Below are 17374 nucleotides of genomic sequence, written 5' to 3' on the forward strand. Positions count from 1 at the left end.
GCGACAGCAGTCATGGCGGGCCAGGGAGCTGTCGTCGCTGAGTAGTCCTGGTTATTATTCGTCTTTTACTGTCGATGTTAATACACATCGATAAAACTAATACCGTCCTGGACTAATTTGGGACTGGTCTTTCGAATGCGCACGTAAAATTCCAGTTTAAAAATAATTTTGTTTGTAACGAGAAAGAAACCGGCACTTTCCATCAACGCTGGACGTCGCATGGAAGGCATGATGAGCTTGGACTGCCTCTAGCTACAAGTTACAACAAATAAAAATGCAGATATTTGCCGAAACATCAAAGAAAATGCGCCTGACACTTCTTAGCAGACACACTGTAGAAACGCGGTACACTTCCCGAAAGCAAGTTTCAGAAAATTTGCTACCGAATCACGTTATTACCTGCGAGCCACGGTGGATGACTGGAATTCACTCAGTACCTAATTTAGTATTTCATTACAAGAAACATATTGCTGTTTTAGTAAAAAGTGTAACGTGAATTACCCTCTGTAAGCATTAAGGAAATCTGGAAGATGAGATATTCGGAATGTTTACCGTAGCTTTCCTTTGCAGTTAGCGAATGCGACATTGCCCTTGATGGCCTACATGAAAATTAAACTGGGTATTAGTGGTTTGCTGCGTAAGAAAACATCACGTTAATCGTCACCAATCATTTATTTCATTTTTAAAGTGTGTACTTCCCGCATTCGTCACATGGCAAGTGACCTTTAAAGTAAAGGAATGTGAAAAAGGCACAAGTAACTGATAAGCAAGAGCGGAATCATAAGACAAACTTAATCCTTTCCGATACGACCGGTATAGTAAGAGATAACTGGATCCCAGGCGATTGTACTAAAGATACCGTCCCGGCTCTTTTTGTGAACCGTCGTTTATCAACATACTGGCTGTGTTTTCAAGAGATTTTGACTCGCACAACGCATGATAATTAATTTGATTCACAATCTACAAATAATGATATGATTTACGAATTTAAATACACTGCGTGACAAAAAAGTGACACATCCAAAAGGAAAGGAGGAAATGAAAGTAAACTTTACGGGTTGAGATGGTATGTAATGGTAATTCAGAGATTACAGAATCGAGTCAATTTTACAAAGAATTAGGCAGTATGAGTCCATTCATCCGTATTGACGTGGCACTCCTGACGTGGATGCAACCTCTGATTCGTCTGAGAAGCGTGTCACAAAGCCCATGCATCCCAAGGTGGGGGGAAACCTCTAGCGCAGTTGGGATTTTTTAATTTCCTGGCAATATTTGAATTTCCGGTTTTATTTTACATATGGGACAATTAGCCTATCACGTCAGAGGGAAAATCTGGCAACAATGAAGAATATAGTGGAACCAGTCCGCCACACTATTCGTGTTGATGCCAATAAACAAATAAACAGGCTAAATCAGCGAAGAAGAATAAATTAAAATGGGGAGGTTTCGGCTTTGGGGGAGGGGGGCGGGGAACGAAATTGAAGTTTAACCTGGGCCCCAACTAACCCAGTTACTTCACTATACGTACCCTACATTTTGTTGTGATAGCACTGCTCTTTTCTAATATAACCAAAATGTGTTAAGTTCGTTCACATTTTTGGTTTGATCAAGAGCCTGCGAGTTTGAAGTACGCAGACTGCGTGCAGTGTAGCCCCTCAGGAGTTACTTGAAATCAAAAATGGAAACATCAGTCGATACTGCATTAAATTCATGGTAGCGTATACTTAACCACAATGAAATAATCTTCAATTTAATGATATGGTGCGAACTTTAACTCTTAGTTCAATTTTTGTGGATTTTTTCACTCCTCCTTTGGCTTTACAAAAAAAAAAAAAAAAAAAAAGTTAATATTAACAAATTTTATATACTAGAGGTAAAAGCTCCTAAGAAAAGTTTTACTTCTCAGGGGTGAAAGGTAGAAGTTAATAGGTTGAACCGTTTTTGTTCCATGCTGTACACAGTTTTGAAAAATCGTTTCTCGAGGAAAGCCTGTTTAAAGTGTAGCGAAAGCTGTTGTAAGTATTATTAGTTCAATTCGCGTAAAACTACATGTTGTTACATATTTTTAATGTCGCTAAACGCAAATCTGAAGTTAGATTTCAAAATTCAAAATGGCTAATCCAATATGTCGCGGCACGACAAGTTTTCTACCTGAGCCAGGCGTCTCCGACTGAAATCGTCCACGGCGGCCGTGACACTGCCTCGAACAATGAACTGTAGAAACTTCTGTAACGCAGGGATTAGAAAACATTTTCATTCCGACATTCTAGACCCATACATATTTCAAAAAATGCAATAAATAAAATCGAATTTTCGCCCATTTTGAATGAGAACGTGGCCTTAAAGCAGCGACAGGGAACATGCGTTGCATCGCAGTCTTAATAAACGGCTGTAATGCCCATGTACTGCGAATTGCTTTTACTCGTGCTTTTATGCACTGCACGAGGCACATTCTTTTACTTTTATCACCGCCGCTGCTTCCTTTTGACGCTGCACGCGCTATCTTACCTCAACCAGTGAATGTACTGAGCTGGTCCTGCAACTAGATGCTAGACACATTGTCCAGTGCTCGTTTCCTGGTAACCAGTCCTCTCTCTTACCATGAATAAGTATTTTGTTGCAGTGGAATAAACCTGATGTGATGCAACCCGTGTGGAAAACTCAGGAGGCGGTTGGTCAGTGTTCAGAGAATGAGAGGCTGCGACGTTTGTGAGCCGCTGGGAAATATTGCGTCATTCTGGTACAGCGCTATTATGAAACGTGTTTACGATTGTTCATACTCACTTCGTCGTTTACTGAGGCTGTGGTCCGTCTTCGATTCTCGATGATTATCTCTTATTTTTCTAGTAAAAATGAAGATCTGTTGACAACTTTGGATGACGGAGTTAAGATATAGTACTTTTGAGAGAAATTTTCTAACAACTTGTCTCTTCTAGTTTTAAGCATATTTTCTTAAAAGACTGATACATAATAGAATACTAGGTACAGATGAGTTGAATGTGTTAATTTTTAACTGTGTATAATCGTGTAATGTTGTAATATGGAAATTTGTTTGCACTTGTATTCTTTTGTATGCTTTTCAGCAAAAGACCAAAATAAGTATACAAAAAAATCAGATTTTTTCTGAAGTAAGAAAGTATGGAACGTCTTTCTCTCAGGCTCGATGAACCTAAGGAAAAGCGGCTGAAATTTATTTATTTAGTGAGTGGCCCCAGTGTATGGTTATTACAACATATTCAAAGAAAAAAGCGTACCTAAAATATAATTTTATATCCCATGATTAGTTGCAGTCGTTCACTCAAGGCACAATGGCGTTGGGAAACAGACTTCCGTTGGTTCACCAAGTTATGATCTCCACTCATATCTTGCGACAAAGTGGAGGATAGATTATCTTTGGGCTACACTGTCACAGTTTGACGTTGGACGTTTTTCCCACATGTAAAGATTTTCTGGACAAATACCGCGTCCCCGTGCTGTTTCACCTTTTCGATATATGACGAGAGAGTTCAAAACGACTGATGGGCCTGTTAGCTCATGTAGATAGTAGGTAGCGTTGTCATTCTACAATTCCAACCATTTGGCATCGAGATTGAAGCTGACCAAAAGAGCTGTTGGGCCGGGCAATTCATAAATGTTCAGAATCTTGTTTAGTCCTTTATGAATGCTTCTTGTCAGTAACCCTATCCGGTCTTCACATTACAACGTTTTGGATTACTGTATTATAAAAGATACACTTACATTAAAATATATTGTGGTTACTATGTTTCAGAGTTACATTTCCTTAGAATGGCATTGGGGGTGATACAAGCGATTCATTCTTTCCAGTACCTCTGCCCGAACAATTGTTATAGTCAGGACTTGAATGTAAAGAAACTCAGATCAGGAAGAAACGGCGATTGTCAGATCAACAATAAATTACTAAGACAGTATAAAATACTAGGACATGAGATTGGATAGTTTAGTTTATAAAATCGTAATAATCTGTGGGTTCTATATTAATGTCAGTAATACATTAAATTTCAGCATCGTGGCTTTATCGCTACTATTATCACAGTATCCGATTCTCGCAATCGTGTCGTTACTGAAATTTTAATTTTTTCACTAACTGAAACGTTAATTCGAGTTTCGATGAAATATATTTTCACTATGGATTGGAGTACTTCATACGTAACTCTGCAGTGTAAGTGTTTAACATAATGTCACAGCCAGAATGAAGAGAAGTGAAAACGACAACACGAGACCCAAAAAACGGTTCACCATGCAGGCAGTCCTTTCCACATACTAACACACCCCCACCCACTGCACTTATGGCTACGTTGATATGACGGAATCTGACGCGCGTTTTCGAATTGGGCATTTAGACACGCAACATTCAACCTTCAAAAGATCACGCAAAAAGTTTCTAGACGCAAACAAATGCTCTTCGACGTGCGTCTTTCAGAAAGACTGGTGGCGCCCGTACGCTGTTCAGTTGACCGCACGTTCCCGTCCTAGACAGGCGTATTTTCTGTGTCTTTCTTTTAGTTTTGTTTGTTGGGCGTTGCGAAAAGTGATTGATGATTGAAACCGAAGGCAACAATACTGACGTCGACCTAGCGATTGAGGATGTGGAAAAAAGGCCAGCAAATTGGTATATAGCGTCAGAATCATACAAAAATAAAATTTTGAGATGGCGAGGAGGAAGAACTGGTTTTTATCTTCTGTGAGAATAATGGTTCTCTGGGATAGAAGATGAATGTAGGTAAGAAAACCTTTTCTGCTGTCGAGTACACTTTTGTTCATATCTTACTATCTGCATGTTCAAGTTTACCTTCATTGACAAAGTAGTTGGTAAATTTAGCCCGAACGTTATCTGCCGATGGTGTGGATCGTCCGTTTTGGGTATCATTAATACTTGTGACATATCCCTCTAAGATGTCTTCGTGTTTCAATCCATCTCTCATTTGAGCGTAGTTGTGAAGCCCTGTAATTGGTTTTACAATGTGGCCTGCGCAATCCACACTGACATCTAATTGGTGATGTAGTATTCTCCACTTATTATACATTGTACCAAAAGTACACTCAACATACCTACGTGCTCAAGTTAGCCGACAATTTCATAAGTCAGCTGCTTTCCGCCGTTGGGTCTCATTAAATTATCCACCAGCCCAAATGTTTCACCTACTAAAATCACGTAAGGCTGTGTCATATCGTGTTTTTCCGATAAAGGTCTTGATTTTGGTATATCCAAAGATTTTTCAGTGATCTTCTGATACAGGAAGGAATCCGCGAAAATTCCTGAGTCGCTGTCATTCTCATAAGCGCCAGTATCTACCGAGATAAAGAAATAGTCAGGATCAAATAGGGCTAACAGCACTACAGGAAAAAAATTACCGTCGAGAGCTCCGATCTAATTAGGAAACTTTGCGTATTGTTCAAATCCTTGAGATATTTCAATCCATTTTTCTTCATATGGTGTGGGCATCAGAATGTCTTGTAATTTATTCTGCTAACTTTGCATAATAAAAGGTTTATCCCAGATACAGTTGATTTTTCCAATTTTAGATGAATAGTGTAGCTCCGCCATTCAACGTGCGCTTGCAACATTTCTGACATGAATAATATAGTTTACTATTTACCCTGTACAGGAGCTCTGATATAAGCAAAATAGAAAAACATGAACTTCATTAGAGCGACGACGACAAGAAAATCTGGGTCTAGTGCGTACAGAAACAGTTACATTCAGTTCAACAGACTCTTGTTTCTGAAGTCTGGCGTACCAGCTAAAGAAAGACACATCAGTTTGAACACTAACACAAATGAAGCTGAAGCAGGAGGAAGTAACCGTGCGAAGACTAATGATAATCCACTGATACCGCCACATTTCCAGCCAACAAATAAATTCAAACCCAGTGCCAGTGATGACAAACTCATTAAAGTTTTAGAGGTGAGTCTAAAACAGAGAGATTTTGAAGTCACAGAATTAACAAAGAACAAATATGATGTAACAGATGGTTACCTTTGGAGAACGAAATAAAGAAAATTCCTGAACATAGCCGCCTCAGAGTTAAAATAGACATAATTATACACTACTGGCCATTAAAATTGCTACACTACGAAGATGACGTTCTACAGACGCGAAATTTAACCGACAGGAAGAAGATGCTGTGATATGCAAATTATTAGCTTTTCAGAGCATTCACACGAGGCTGGCGCCGGTGGCGACACCTACAACGTGCTGACATGAGCAAAGTTTCCAACCCATTTCTCATACACAAACAGCAGTTGACCGGCGTTGCCTGGTGAAACGTTGTTGTGATGCCTCGTGTAAGGAGGAGAAATGCATACCATCACGATTCCGACTTTGATAAAGGTCGGATTGTGGCCTATCGCGATTGCGGTTTATCGTATCGCGACATTGCTGCTCACGTTGGTCGAGATCCAATGACTGTAAGCAGAATATGGAATCGGTGGGTTCTGGAGGGTGATGTGGGACACCGTGCTGGATCCCAACGGCCTCGTATCACTAGCAGTCGAGATGACAGGCATCTTATCCACGTGGCTGTAACGGATCGTGCAGCCACGTCTCGATCCATGAGTCAACAGATGGGGACGTTTGCAAGACAACAACCATCTGCACGAACAGTTCGACAACGTTTGCAGCAGCATGGACTATCAGCTCGGAGACCATGGCTGCGGTTACCCTTGACGCAGCATCACAGACAGGAGCGCCTGCGATGGTGTACTAAACGACGAACCTGGCTGCACGAATGGCAAAACGTCATTTTTTCGGATGAATCCAGGTTCTGTTTACAGCATCATGATGGTCGCATCCGTGTTTGGCGACATCGCGGTGAACGCACATTGGAATCGTGTATTCGTCATCGCCATACTGGCGTATAACCCGGCGTGATGGTATGGGGTGCCATTGGTTACACGTCTCGGTCACCTCTTGTTCGCATTGAAGGCACTTTGAACAATGGACGTTACATTTCAGATGTGTTACGACCAGTGGCTCTACCCTTCATTCGATCCCTGCGAAATCCTACATTTCAGCAGGATAATGCACGAGCGCATGTTGCACGTCCTGTACGGGCCTTTCTGGATACCGAAAATGTTCGACTGCTGCCCTGGCCATCACATTTTCCAGATCTCTCATGAATTGGAAACGTATGGTCAATGGTGGCCGAGCAACTGGTTCGTCACAATACGCCAGTCACTACTCTTTATGAACTGTGGTATCGTGTTGAAGCTGCATGGGTACACGCCATCCAAGCTCTGTTTGACTCAATGCCCAGGCGTATCAAGGCCGTTATTACGGCCAGAGGTGGTTGTTCTGGGTACTGATTTCTCAGACTCTATACTCCCAAATTGCGTGAAAATGTAATCACATGTCAGTTATAGTATAATATATTTGTCTAATGAATACTCGTTTATCATCTGCATTTCTCCTTGGTGTAGCAATTTTAATGGCCAGTAGTGTAGAATGGAATAGTGCAGCACCAAAGCACGCGCAAACATCAGCTCTCAATCAACTTCAGCATCACACTATTTGCCAGAATACACCTGCCTGCAGAAGAACAATATTCTTCTGGTTATGCTTACACAACTACCTCGCGGCCTTTAGCACCAAGTTCTCCTTCTTCTGCTGTCTCCAGCGATGGTTCACAACTTCAATTATTTTCCGAGTGTTACAATTGTTTAGCTATAAAATGTCGGCACTGATAAAACTAAATAAATACCTATCTTAAAGTATTATAAGTTTTTCGTTTGGGGAAATCCAATATAAGACGGCATTCTGGCCTACTATAATGTCGCCGCGCGTGATTAGCCGAGCGGTCTTAGGCGCTGCAGTCATGGACTGTGCGGCTGATCCCGGCGGAGGTTCGAGTCCTCCCTCGGGCATGGGTGTGTGTGTTTGTGCTTAGGATAATTTAGGTTAAGTAGTGTGTAAGATTACGGACTGATGACCTTAGCAGTTAAGTCCCATAAGATTTCACACACATTTTGATTTTACTGTAATGTCCCCTTGCATGGCACGGACCAAGTCGTCAAATTACTTTGTAGACATTCTGAAGTAATTAAAGAATTTATATTCACTGTCCTTCAGTTGCCGATACAATGTGATAAATAAACTCGTAGAGAGTCTATCACTTAAAAACTGGGTGAAACTAAACTGTGAATTTTCGATTTTTCTTGCAGTACATCCACAAGACCTCTGTTTTCTGGTCTCCACCGAAACACGATGCGAGCGTGACGCACACTTCCGCTCCTCGTCTCAGCTTTCCGGAGATTTGATCGCGCGTTCGCACGTTACATCTGAACGTTTTAGTAGACAATAAAAATTCCTTTAAGGTTGCCTCTGCATCTACGAGGTATTGCTGAGATGCGTAAAGCAATGCCACTAGCAAGCTTAGGTGTTGGTGGTTAGTGTTTAACGTCCCGTCGACAACGAGGTCATTAGAGACGGAACGCAAGCTCGGGGTAGGTAAGGATTGGGAAGGAAAGCGGCCGTGCCCTTTCAAAGGAACCATCCCGGCATTTGCCTGAAACGATTTAGAGAAATCACGGAAAACCTAAATCAGGATGGCTGGAGACGGGATTGAACCGTCCTCCTCCCGAATGCGAGTCCAGTGTGCTACTAGCAAGCTTAGAGAACGGACATATGTCAAAAGTGGTTATCCTGTTGTACGTTTTCATGATTTGACATATTTATTGCATTTAATTTTTTTTTTTTTTTTTTTTTTTTTTTTTTTTTTTTTTTTTTTTTTTTTTTTTTTGCCACTAATCCGTTCCTGTTGTCTCTGTAACCTGCTAACAAGGGGAAGGAAGTCATGTCGCCATCTGTTTGTGAATAGTTAAATTTTGTTCGGTGCGTTGTCGTATTTCAACTGTTTCGGTATCCTATTTTCTAAGGCGAAGATAGGGTATCAGCCCAAGTCAGAGTAGAAAACCGCCTAAAACTCATACACAGGCTAGCTGATACACCAGACTAAAAATCTCTAACCCAACACCCAAACTTCTTTGTGTATGATTCACCTTCCTGTCTCGCATGCTAGCGCGTTGTGTGTTTGGCTCTTCGACCATAAATATAATAGACTGGCCCTGACGTCATTTTCGTGGCTCCAACATCTCTGGGTTCAAAATGGTTCAAATGGCTCTGAGCGTTATGGGACTTAACATCTGTGGTCATCAGTCCCCTAGAACTTAGAACTACTTAAACCTAATTAACATGAGGACATCACACACATCCATGCCCGAGGCAGGATTCGAACCTGCGACCGTAGCGGTCACGCGGTTCCAAACTGAAGCGCCTAGGGCCGCACGGCCACCCCGGCCGGCTACATCTCTGGGCTGAAGTCACGTGAATGATGGCAAAACATGGTTGTTTCGTTTGCGCTTATGGCTGTACTCAGCGTTTTGTCGGGGGAAATGGCATTACATTTCACGTGTAAGTGTTTCTATGATAGTGCAGATGCGTTTATTGATATCTGCTGAAGTGACTTTTATATCTTTTTTACACTTGAAATAGAGTATCACGTAAATTAACGTGTTGAAAGTGATGCCTATAAAGTCAGACTCATATTACATTTTGGAAAGTATCTGCGATAATTCGGCAACAGAAGTAAGTATAATTGTTTCTCGTTCCTACTCATAGGTTTCCTAAGGATGAAAGCCGAAGGCAGCTTTCGATACAGACCCTGAAACGGAAAAACTTTAAGCCATCTGCACATACGCGCCTTTGCTCGAAGCACTTCGCGGAGAAGTGTTTTGATAGGTTAGTTATTATTTACAATGTATATTTATAATTTATATTTACAGTGTTTGTCATTTTTAAACCTAAGCTCCAAAAGTATTTTCTGAAACTTCAAAGTCTCACCTTTCATCTAAAATATCACTTTTTTTAAACTGATAGTTTAAAATTTTGTAAAAATAGTGGGAACTGAACCTTTGAATTGTACCTAAAATTGGTACTCTAAAATGGACCTTCTCCTAAAGTCGACAATTTTGGCACCTATAGTTGACATAATTCCCATATCCCATTTTCTTTTATAAGTGACTAGAGTTCAAAACGCGGCGAATCCAATGTTTAAAGTTTTGACACGAGCCCACTCTTACTGTTTAAAAGAATTTTAACGCCATTTTACTTTAATTGATAGTTTATAGTCATTTCGACCCGCTGCCCACCAGAGTGGCGTTCGATTTGTTAGACTTTATAAATGGTACTGTGAACAAATCCAGGTCAAATGCAGTTCTGGCATAATGTTTCACAAATAAATAAGTAATTTTTGTTGGAAGCGTTTGGCAGTCGATTGAGAAATGTGGGGAAAATACGATACAAACATAGGATGGCAGACCGCTGATTTGAAATCCCGCCATGTTTTGCCAACAGTCGCGTGGTTTATGTTGGAGCCACACCAGCCCTATAGCTTCTGCACAGCAAGGCCAGTCTACTCGTATCTATGGTCGAAAGTTTGGCTATACCAACAGATGTGTTTCAGATTATGACCACCAATATCTGTATTCTCTGAAGTTGCTCAGAGATCTTCTTATCCGTCTCAGTTAAGGAATGAAAACAGTAGGGTGCGCTGACAGTTTTGTAAAACGTGATAACTAGGTACTGTACTGCAACATAGCTAGTTTGATATAACCTAACAACCAATGTACGATAGTTGTGGTGTTGCAGAATTGAATTTCTTGATCTTAAATCCAGCAAATAAAACACGGAATATTAGTGAGATACTGCGGGCCTATGCGTTTATCCATATCTGAGAATGAGGCCGAATAACCACAAAGTGGGTAACGTCCTACGACACGGAGCGTGGAATGTCAAAAGTTTGAAAATGATGGGGAAACCGCAAAATTTGAAAAGGGATATGCAGAGGCTTTGTGTAGGTACACTGTGGATTCAGTGAAATGAAATGACAATAATGATTTCTAAAAACTGACATACTGCCAATTGGTAGTATGCGACCTTTATAATGCTTGTATAATAATTTATTACGTCACGATCGCCTAGATGTATGAAAAATATTCGCATTACCGATTCCGGCAAGTATTGGCTATCTTCAGATCCATTAAAAACCATCGTACAGATATGTAAATAAATGTAGTAAGGCGCTTTGAACATATTGTCATTTTATGATTCAATAAATGTACATTCTATCATAACCTGATAAAAAGACTAGAATTAGAATATCGATCTGTTTTATTGTATATGGATATTGGAAAGAAGAGGTAACTGGGAGAGGGGGGGAAAACAAAGGCGAAACAGGAGGATAACAGCGTCCTCTGCACCTCCTCAGGTTTTCTGTGGTCAATCAAGTAAACTTGGTATTTTAAACAACATTGTCAACAACACAAATTATTAAACTTACAATGCCTGAAACTTTTTTTTAACAAAGTTGTTTAAGGAAAAACATTTAAGAAGTAATACGAAAAATGCTCTTCCTACTAGCGTACATATCAACCTTACACATCTGAAGATAAAAATCTGAGCCTATATCGTATCATCTGTATATTCTAAGATCGGTAATCTGACCTATTTCGTCATTTGCAATGACGGAATCAATCCTGACTTAAAACCTCTTACAACACAAATCTGTGTATATCTTCTCTCTTAAACAACGTATCCATACCTTTAGTTCGTTAAAACTTACAAAATCTGTTAGCGTCTGTCCATTATTGTTGATTACGCTTTCTCCAAAAGAACTAATGCAATCAGGGCTTCATCTGTTGCCTATTAACACATTAAACTCTCCGGCTATGACAATCTCACCAGTATTTCCAAACCTGTTAAGCACTTTTATAATACTTCATAAATTTGTTCCGATTCTTCTGCTTTATCCTCCTCTGGGGCATAGACACAGATTAAGGTAAGCATTCTTCTGAGAGATTTCAGACGTACCAACATAATTCTGCCTGAGATATATTCGTAGCTCTTAATTCTTTCTTTTTGACTTCTTTTTATTATAATTGCTACACCCTTGCTGCCCTCTGTTGCTTGGCCATTCCACTATTGAATACACTAATGGCCATTAAAATTGCTACATCAAGAAGAAATTCAGATGATAAACAGGTATTCATTGGACAAATATATTATACTAGAACTGACATGTGATTACATTTTCACGCAATTTGGGTGCATAGATCCTGAGAAATCAGTACCTAGAACAACCACCTCTGGCTGTAATAATAGCCTTGATACGCCTAGGCATTGAGTCAAACAGAGCTTGAATGGTGTGTACAGGTATAGCTGCCCATGCAGCTTCAACACGATACCACAGTTTATCAAGAGTAGTGACTGGCGTATTGTGACGAGCCAGTTGCTCGGCCACCATTGACCAGACGTTTTCAGTTGTTGAGAGATCTGGAGAATGTGCTGGCTAGGGCAGCAGTCGAGCATTTCCTGTATCCAGAAAGGCCCGTACAGGACCTGCAACATGTGGTCGTGCATTATCCTGCTGAAATGTAGGGTTTCGCAGGGATCGAATGAAGGGTAGAGCCACGGGTCGTTACAGATCTGAAATGTAACGTCCACTGTTCAAAGTGCCGTCAATGCGAACAAGAGGTGACCGAGACGTGTAACTAATGGCACCCCATACCATCACGCCGGGTGATACGTCAGTATGGCGATGACGAATACACGCTTCAAATGTGCGTTCACCGCGATGTCGCCAAACACGGAGACGACCATCATGATGCTGTAAACAGAACCTGGATTCATCCGAAAAATGACGTTTTGCGGTTCGTGCAGCCAGGTTCGTCGTTGAGTACACCATTGCAGGCGCTCCTGTCTGTGATGCAGCGTCAAGGGTAACCGCAGCAATGGTCTCCGAGCTGATAGTCCATGCTGCTGCAAACGTCGTCGAACTGTTGTAGTGTAACGACGTAAGTTTTTTATAACCGATTTTCGTTTGATATATGACCATGTGCAGACTTCGTCACCTACGTCAGGTACAACCCACTTCAAAATGATTTATATTCTTTTTAAATTGTCATAGAATGGTTCTTGAACGAAACTGTAAAACATCAGTTGATTCGTATGCAAAGAATTAAATCACTTGGGCCAGTTGGTTTTCGTAAACTTTTTTTCGATTTACATTTCGTTTGTTTCTCCTCAGAAATTATATTGACACACGTTATCTTGATTTAATCGATATCAGAAACACACATTGAATAAACCTTTGAGATTCAAAGTTTCGATGAACGCTGTCAGAATTCAATAATGTTGTCAAATATATTATTAATCCGTTCACATAATTCTTAATAAATAAATCCTCAGAACACGTGTTTCAACTTTAGTAGCATCCACTATTTTATTAGCTTCCTACACATACAGATGTGAACTTGACCGTTGACAAACTAGGACTGACTTTTCAATAAGATTAAGCTCTCTATGACGTCATTGTTGTACAAAAAGAGTAAAAAAAATTCATTTTAATTTTTAGAAGCACGACGCAACAACTCGGTTCCAGGATCTTCTGTTGATCTTTGGCTGTCGACCCGCGACGTATAGTGGCCAGCAATTTCCTCTCTTGTCGCGGCAGTGAAGATGCTGTCTCCGTTCGTTGCGCCGCCCTCTCCGTACATGAAACATAAAAAAATACAAAACTTTTAGATAATTCACAGCTATTACAAATATTAAGAAAAATACATAAACAAAACTAAATTAAACTTATATTCACCTGCAAACTGGGCTGACACTGGTGGATGGGTGACGCTTCAATTTCGTCCCCCTACACTGTTCGTGCAGATCGTTGTTGTCTTGCAAACGTCCCCGTCTGTTGACTCAGGGATCGAGACGAGGCTTCACTATCCGTTACAGCCATGCGGATAAGATGCCTGTCATCTCGACTGCTAGTGATACGAGGCCGTTGGGATCCAGCAAGGCGTTCGGTATTACCCTCCTGAACCCACCGATTCCATATTCTGCTAACAGTCATTGGATCTCGACCAACGCGGGCAGCATTGTCGCGATACGATAAATAATCGCGATAGGCTACAATTGCTGTTTGTGTATGAGAAATCGGTTGGAAACGTCCCTCATGTCAGCACGTTATAGGTGTCGCCACCGCCGGCAATCTTGTGTGAATGCTCTGAAAAGCTAATCATTTGTATATCACAGCATCTTCTTCCTGTCGGTTAAATTTGGCGTATGTAGCACGTCATCTTCGTGATGTAGCAATTTTATTGGCCAGTAGTGTATTATATAACTTTTCATGTACTGGTCAGTCTTAAGCTTCTTTCTGTTGCAGGGATAAAGGCTACGTCCAACTTAGCAGTTTGCAATAGCTCCTAATTCATTCCGTTTACGAGTTTAAATCTAATATTCCAAGTCGCAGAAACTTCTTCAGCAATCCAACTCTCGTTTTTTTTCTCTTTTTTGTTTCCCAGGCCGTCAATACTTAACCCATTTCTAGATTGGAAGCTATTCTCGTTTCTGACAGCAATGTACATTTCCTCCGACTGCGTTATGAGAGCCGGGCAGGTAACGCCTCCTCTTAACGATTAAATGTGGTTGTCACTCCTGTCTAATGACCCGTAGCCTCTAACCCCCTGGTGACGAGCATCCTAAGCACTATACTGTTGCAAGATCGATGACGACGGGACGATGCCGACTTGAAATGTCCCTGAGAGATTTCAGTCTCTGACAGGCAGAGCGGCCCCCAAACAACGCGTACCGCCTGGAGCAGTGGTACGCGGCGCCCTCGGTCCAGATCTCCACGGACACCGTACCCCGGGACCGGCCTCGCCACAGGCGGCTTACTCTGCGATCCGATCGACTCGGCTTATCTACGTGGGGGGACGCCCTGCGGTCACATTAGCTTTCACGCCCAGGTGTGCCGGTTTTACCAGTGACGTCATGCGTAACAGATGACTACTCAAGTCGGTCACACATTGCACATGTTGCAGACCTACTGTTGAAGATCGCCTTCGTCTTACCTTAACCTAAACAAATTTTCCCTACCCACTGGGGTTAATGCGTCTCGCGTCCCCAATGAGATACAAACACAGTAAAATTTGCGCCAAAGATTACATCTGCACTATGTGGTCGAAAGTATCTGGGCACCACTATGTAATGTAAAACTGACAAAGAGGCGGGCTCGGCAGTGTATAAGGAGGTTAGGAGTATTGCGCTATCAGTAGAGAAGCAGTGACAGCAGCACGGAATGGTCAGTGGAGCTCAGTGACTTCGAACGTGGACTAGGGATTGAATGTCACATGAGAAGCAAATACATTGGGGACATTTCAAACTTTCTAAAGCTGCACAAGTCGACTGTTGATGATGTGATAGCAAAGTGGAAACGCGAAGGAACGCACACAGCTAAATCAACACCAGACAGACCTCATAAACTGACGGATTCGAACCGTCAAGGACTGCGGAGTGTGGTTGTAAAAAAAAATAAAAAAAATCACTCGTGAGTTCCGAAGTGCTACCAAGCAGTCCAGCTAGCACAGTGATTATGTGCAGGGAATTGGAAAGAATGGCATACAAGGCGTACAATGCTCGAGCAGGTCCTCATGAGGCACTTATTTCTGTACTGTGCGCAAAGCGACGCTTGAGTTACTGTAAAGGGCGACGCCACTGGACAGTAGATAACTGGAAACGAATGATCGGGAGTGATGAATCACGCTTAGCACTGTGGCATCCGATAGAAGGGTTTCAGATCGGTTACTGCCTGGAAAACCTACCTGCCGTCCTCGTTAGTCCCAACAGTGAATTACGGAAGAAGTTGTGTTACAGTGTGGAAGTCTTTTTCGTGATCGGAGTGTGGTCCACCTATTGCGCTTAAGAGAACGCAAAATTCAGAAGAACATGAATACATTTTAAGATTTATGTATTACGCACAGAGGAACAGCTGGAGAGCTGGAGACGATGAGTGTTTGTACCTTTGTACCTATAAAAGCAGCGTCTTGAGGCTGTGGCCTGTGGGCAATAACAATCCCAAAATGGACTGGCTTGCCCAGCGCCCTGACCTGAACCTAATGGAACACCTTTGGGATGAGTTAGTATGTCCACTTCACTCCAGATTCCAGCTCCCAACATCACTAACTTCCCTGGTTTCGACTCTTGAGGAAGAATGGTCTGTCATTCCTCCACAGACATTCAGACACCTTGTTAAATGCGTCCCCTGCAGAGTCCAAACCGTCATGAAGGCGCAGGGTGGACACACTCCATATTAATGTCCACTAATAGGTGCCTGGGTACTTTCGATCAGATAGTGTACCTCTATATCCCTACTCCGAATGCCACCTGATGATATACGGTAGATGATACTTTCTGTGCCACTATCGCTTACCCCTTTTCCTACCCCACTCGAAAATTGTACGCGGGAAGAACGATGATTGATAAGCCTCCGTGTGACCTGGGATATGTAATTTTGCATATACCGTCACGATCTTTTCACCATATATACGTTCGAGATTGCAATGCATTGGTCGGCTCTTTTAAGAACGTATGCTTTTGGAATCCTAACAATAAACCACATTTTGACGAACAATGATTCTACTGGAGCGTCTGAACTGGACTTAGAAAAGCATCTCCGTGACGCCTTCGTGCCTACTAAACTAACCTGTGACGAAACAGGTTGCCCTTCTTTGGATATTCTCTATTTCGTCTGTCAATCCTATGTGGTAAGTGTCCCGTACCGTATAACGGGGAAAATTCGAGTATGGGTCGATTGAGGGTTTTGTAAGCTACCTTCTTCATGGGTGGATTACACTTCCTGAGGAATTTTCCAATAAATCTGTCAGGCGTCCGGTTTTCCAACGATTACTTGTATGTGATCGCTTCCGTTTAAATAGCATAATGAGCATACTCCCAAACATTTAACGGGTGTGGCTGCCAACATTGATTGTAATAATTCAATAACTTGTCTTTCCGTCTATTTATGAACAATAAGTTACATTTATTGGGGGGTTAGCTACCAGTTCCTGAACCAAGCGTCCATCTTCTGCAGGTCTCCCTGAATTTTGGGTACAATTTCCTAGCATTGCGTCTTCTCTGTATGCAATAGCTCTATCCGCGAACAGCCTCAAGGACATCATCGACTATGTGATTTGTATATTGTGTGACACAGTACATTAATCATGCACAGAGATCAAACTTAGTAAAGCAAAAACGTACGGAGTGCAAACAAACTTTCAATCCACATGGTTTATGTATCTGAGATGCATGTCCGTAATCTTAATTCTTTCTTAATATGTAACACATTCAGAGTACGGCACTGCCAAGCCAGAGTCCTGTAAGTGGACACTTTATGATAAACGCGTAAAATACATTACGTGTTTTGTTGTTTCAGAAACCATGTGCGAGAGCAACAACAGCGTGGAGGCGGCCATGCACGTGGCGCCGCTGGAACTCAGCGACAACCGCCGCCAGCAGCAGGTG

The 17374-nt window shown here is 41.7% G+C and overlaps 1 protein-coding gene across 1 annotated transcript in view; it reads left to right on the forward strand.

The window, feature by feature from the left end:
* LOC126470926 (hexokinase-1-like) overlaps positions 1–17374 on the forward strand; it is a 276017-nt gene that overhangs the window by 107008 nt on the left and 151635 nt on the right. The window contains exon 2 of the mRNA XM_050098957.1: positions 17286–17371. Within this exon, the coding sequence (XP_049954914.1) occupies positions 17291–17371 (81 nt within the window). The 5' untranslated portion in view covers positions 17286–17290. The remainder of the gene's footprint in view (positions 1–17285; positions 17372–17374) is intronic.

Source organism: Schistocerca serialis, chromosome 1 (assembly GCF_023864345.2).
Source record: "Schistocerca serialis cubense isolate TAMUIC-IGC-003099 chromosome 1, iqSchSeri2.2, whole genome shotgun sequence".
Taxonomy (NCBI): domain Eukaryota; kingdom Metazoa; phylum Arthropoda; class Insecta; order Orthoptera; family Acrididae; genus Schistocerca; species Schistocerca serialis.